Consider the following 4,766-nt stretch of genomic DNA (forward strand, 5'->3'; position numbering starts at 1 on the left):
CTGCATCTCCCTTCAGCCCTGGGAGGCCAGGGGGGCCCTGCGGGGGACAAGGTGGTGGTGACTGTCAGGGTGAGAGCCGGGGTCCGCGGGGAAACGGCCCGAGCTTCCAGCAGGACACGGGGGGCGTGAGGGACGGAGGGGTCCGCGGGAATAAGGGTGGACCAGGAAGACGGACCGCCCTGAACACGGGCGCGCAGGACGGACGGTTCGGGGACAGTCAGGGAGGGGCCAGCGCGCCATCAGCACCAGGGTCCCCAGAGCCAGGACCTCAGGGACGAAGCCGTCTCTTACCAGGGGGCCTGGAGGGCCCATCAGGCCTGGGGGTCCCAGGAGGCCCGGCTCTCCCTGCCGACGGGAGGAACACGGTGGGTCGCAGGTCAGCGCCGACGCCGTGGGCCGGGAGGAGAGCCCGCCACCCCCAGGGGCCCCCACTCACCACAGGGCCAGGGATCCCCTGAAGGCCCTCAGGCCCTGCACGTCCAGGGGGCCCTTGTGCCCCCACAGGGCCTGTCCTCCCTGGGGGCCCATCAGGACCCGGCTCCCCCTGAAATGGACAGGGTCAGGGAGGGGCAGAGAGGGCCGCAGGGTGCCCACCTCCGACCCCCAGAGCCGCCAGGGGAAGACACCTGGGTGTCGCAGGCACCATCCCTCCGGGGCACCCCTGTGGGGCCCGTGCACGAACCTTGGCACCTTTGCCTCCTTCTCTGCCCTCTCGACCCACGCGGCCTGAGGGACCCTGTGAAAGGAGCGGCGTGTGGGAGGGGCCCGGTGCGGTGAGCGGGGGCTGGGACTCGGGGGTCTGTGGGAGAACTCACCCTCTTTCCAGGAGGCCCCGGGGTGCCAGGCTCCCCGGAAGCACCAGGCGGCCCCTGTGGGAAGGGGGGCAGCTTGGCATTGCTGTTGGCCAGTGCTAATGGGATTCCAGCGAGACAGCCTCCCCCAAACACCACCTGCACCCCATCTTTGAGGGCCCCCAAGCTGCTCTCATTCAGTGGGTTTCCAGAGAAACAAAGCAGGAGCGTGTGCAAGGGCCCTGGGGGCTCCGCAAACCCTCCCCTCTGGCCTCCCAGTCCACCCACCCCCCACCCACCCCTTCTCTCAACACTGCACCCCGTCCCCCAACTTACCGGGGCCCCAACATCACCAGGGTCTCCCTTCGTCCCCAGAGAGCCGTCTACACCCTGCAGGGGGCCGGGGGGGCAGAGTTGGGAGGGGTCATGGAGAGGTCTCGGGGGTCCATGAGGATTCAGGGTGGGGCTTGGAGGTCAGGGAGGGTCGTTTGCTCCCCCGACCTCGCCCAGGTCTGTGGTTTGGGGGGAAGGAGTGACACTCACCTGCGGCCCAGGGTCTCCCGGGGGCCCTAGATCTCCAGCCATCCCCGTGGGGCCCTGGGACACAGAAAGATTCATAACCACATCTGCGGGCCAGGAGGAGCCATTCACTGGTTGGACAGATACTGTCCCAGCTCACGGTACACAGCACACACTGCGTTCACAGAGTCCCCAGCCCGCTGAGGGAGCCGCCTAGGGTCCCATGGGGCAGACTCTGGGCCACGCCTGTCCCATGTGACTCCTCACCTCATCCTCCCAGAAGCCTCCACCCTGGGACCCAGGTCCGCGACACCGCAGGCGGTGGAGGTGAGGAGGTGCCACAGACACTCTGGAACCTTCCCCACCCCCAAACGACGCCAAGATGGTGGAAGGGCTTCAACCTGTACCCCAGTGCCAAATTCACATCAACCGCAAATCTGACCCAGCCTCACCCTTGGCCTTTCAACAGTGCTAGAGTAACTCAAGGCGAAATTAACTCCTACCCCATACAGTGATGGACTGCAGGTGTATGTTTCATTCATTCATTCATCCATCCATCCACCCGTCCATCCGTCCATCCATCCATCCACCCACCCGTCCATCCGTCCATCCATCCATCCATCCATTCACCCGTCCATCCATCCATCCATCCGTCCACCCACCCGTCCACCCGTCCATCCATCCATCCACCCATCCATCCGTCCATCCATCTGTCCACCCATCCATCAATCCATCCATCCATCCATCCGTCCGTCCATCCGTCCATCCATCCATCCATCCATCCACCCACCCGTCCACCCGTCCATCCATCCATCCACCCATCCGTCCGTCCATCCGTCCATCCACCCACCCGTCCACCCGTCCACCCACCCGTCCACCCGTCCATCCTCATCCGTTCGTCTCTCCATTCATCGCTCACCAGTCACCCACCGCCCCTTCCTTCCTCCATTCACCTATCCAACCAGCTGGCCATTCTCGGTTGCTCGCAGGATCAGCACATTGGTGGAAAGCACCCCGGGCTAGGAGCCTTGGGAGACTCCAGGATATTCCAGTGTCCCCCAACCTCTGCCTCCACCGCCCCCGAACTCACCATGCTCCCTTTGGGTCCATCCTCTCCGGGAGGACCTTTCTTGCCTGGGGGTCCAGCAGCCCCAGATGGACCTGAGTCCCCCTTTTCACCAACTTCACCTTCGGGCCCCTTTGTAGAGACAGAGGTCAAAGGTCCGAATGGTTTGGACTCCCCAGGAATCAAGGGTTACCAGACCCGGATTCAGGACTTTGCTAGGGTCAGTGGTCAGACTGAGGCCTAGGTTTGGGCCACCCAAGGTGTAGAGGTCAGAGACTCCTAAAGCGCTTACGGATGGGCCCATTGCTCACTTGTCAAGGGTAAGGTTGGTCTAGAACGTGCGCTCCTCTGGAATGAATGCGAGGGGCCCTCTCTGGGCCGCTCACCCACAAGCCAAGTCTCAGAGTTTGAATGTGAGCATCCTGCTGCCCAGTCGGCTCTGCACTCTTGAGCAGTGTACAACTTAGGCAACCATACAGAGCAGCCGTCTCTTAGGCCTTCTGGAGGACTTTCGTCAAGATGACCAGGGAGGCCCCGAGGCCCCGGGTCAGTGAATGACCCAGGACCACCCACTCATCAAGGTGGCCCTAACACACCCAGGAGTCAGGGATCCTCTGAGAGGAATCCAGAGGCCACAGGGCACAGCCACTCACCTGAATTCCTGGGGGTCCTGGGGGTCCTGGGTCCCCAGCATCCCCTGGCTCACCCTGCAGGAGGCAAACTGAGTGTGGAGAAAGGGCCCATCCCCACCGACAGGAGGGACCCCCCCCGAACGGTGCCCCCAGGAAGGACACATCTTCCTCCCCCCGTGTGACCCCTTTCACTGACCTTCTCGCCCACGGCGCCCGGCTGACCGACGCCCCCCCGAATCCCCGGTGGGCCCTAGGGGCAGCAGGGGGTACAGATGAATGCACGGAGTCCTGACGGCCTCATCTGGGGGAGTGGGGGCTCCCATCCTGAGCCCCCCAGAGTCCTTACCTCGGATCCGCTGGGGCCGTGGGGACCTCGAGGGCCTGGAGCTCCATGGGGACCCTGCCGGAGGACCAGAATGGGTCCAGTGACCCCACAACCCCAAAACCCTGAGGTGGCCGTGCCCTTGCTACTGATGACCACCAGGACCCTCAGAAAGGCAACGCGGTCCATGAACCTCCCAAGTGGCTCAAAAGTCCCGGCCGCCGTGTGACTGCCGCCCGCCTCTCCCCACATCCCTGGGCGCCCGTACCATGGACCCCACGTCTCCGACCTCCCCCTTCTCTCCGGGAGGGCCCGGCAGCCCCTGTGGAACCAAGAAGCGAGATTGGAGCAAGCAGTCGGGGCAGGGACTGAGGCGTCACCCCCCAACCCAGATACCCACTTGAGGGCCAGGGGGGCCGTTCACCCCTGGGAAGCCTCGAACGCCTTCGTCGCCTTTCTGCCCAAAGAGGCCTGGGGGCCCCCGGCGTCCCTGAGCGCCATCCGCTCCCTGGGAAGGGGACAAGCGGGGCACAGTTGGGGGTCTGGGTCAAGGGTTGGGGGTTGGGGTCAAAGGTCAGAGTCAGGGTTCGGTTCGGGAAGGGTGGGGATTGGGTTTGGATTTGAGGTTAAAGATCCGAGTTCAGGAATGAAGTTGAGAGTTGGGTCAAAGGGTTTTTTTTGCGGGGATCCGGCTTGTTTTTTTTGAGACAGGATCTCACTATGTAGTCCAAGCTGGCTTTGAACTCTCAGAGATCCCCTTGCCTCAGCCTCCCAAGTGCTGAGATCACAGGTGTGCGCCACCAGGCCTGGCTCCTGAATGGTATTTGAAGGTGGAGCCTGAGAGGTGATTAGGACTAAATGACTTCTTGAGGTTGGGGACTCCCATGGTGGTTTGGTGGCTTGAGCTGGCGTCTTGCTCTGTCACGCACTCTGTCACCGCGTGTGACAGACAGCAAGAGGGCCCTTGCCAGGTGCCAAGCAGATGCCAGCAATAAGGTCACGAATTTCTCAGCTGAGATTGGGGTCAAGGTTAATGTTGCTTTGAGTGTTGAAGGCAGAGCAAGGTGGTGTGGAGACTGGAACCCAGGGGGGTCACTCACGGGAGGTCCTAGGTGTCCTGAGGGACCCCTTATGCCTGTCGGTCCCGGTGGGCCCTGGAGGAGGAAACAGAACGGGAAATGCCTGCAGGTTCCTCACTGGAGGACAAGGGGCCCTAGACGCTCCAGCAATACCTCCCTGACCACACCCACCGGCATGCCCCGCCCACCGGAAGTGACGCCACTCGGTTCCCCCCCCACTGGGACCAAGAGAGAGGCGGGGCCCTTCATGAAGGTGGAACTCAGGGCCGGGGATTCAGCTCAGTGGCAGCACGCCTGCCTCTCAAGTGCGAGGTCTGAGTCAGATCCCCGGTAGCAGAGAAAAAAAAAAAAAAAAAA

General features: G+C 62.9%; 1 protein-coding gene across 1 annotated transcript in view; it reads right to left on the minus strand.

The window, feature by feature from the left end:
- The window catches only part of Col5a3 (collagen type V alpha 3 chain), a gene marked incomplete at both ends in the record, with an annotated part of 34,845 nt that overhangs the window by 4,350 nt on the left and 25,729 nt on the right, over positions 1-4,766 (minus strand). The window contains 13 exons of the mRNA XM_033759587.1: positions 37-345; positions 437-544; positions 683-736; positions 816-869; positions 1,128-1,181; positions 1,335-1,388; positions 2,401-2,508; positions 3,030-3,083; positions 3,205-3,258; positions 3,355-3,408; positions 3,599-3,652; positions 3,731-3,838; positions 4,431-4,484. Coding sequence (XP_033615478.1) covers positions 37-345; positions 437-544; positions 683-736; positions 816-869; positions 1,128-1,181; positions 1,335-1,388; positions 2,401-2,508; positions 3,030-3,083; positions 3,205-3,258; positions 3,355-3,408; positions 3,599-3,652; positions 3,731-3,838; positions 4,431-4,484 — 1,119 coding nt within the window. The remainder of the gene's footprint in view (positions 1-36; positions 346-436; positions 545-682; positions 737-815; positions 870-1,127; positions 1,182-1,334; positions 1,389-2,400; positions 2,509-3,029; positions 3,084-3,204; positions 3,259-3,354; positions 3,409-3,598; positions 3,653-3,730; positions 3,839-4,430; positions 4,485-4,766) is intronic.

The sequence above is a fragment of the Fukomys damarensis genome, unplaced genomic scaffold, assembly GCF_012274545.1.
Source record: "Fukomys damarensis isolate Sample0158 unplaced genomic scaffold, DMR_v1.0_HiC HiC_scaffold_37, whole genome shotgun sequence".
NCBI classification, from domain to species: domain Eukaryota; kingdom Metazoa; phylum Chordata; class Mammalia; order Rodentia; family Bathyergidae; genus Fukomys; species Fukomys damarensis.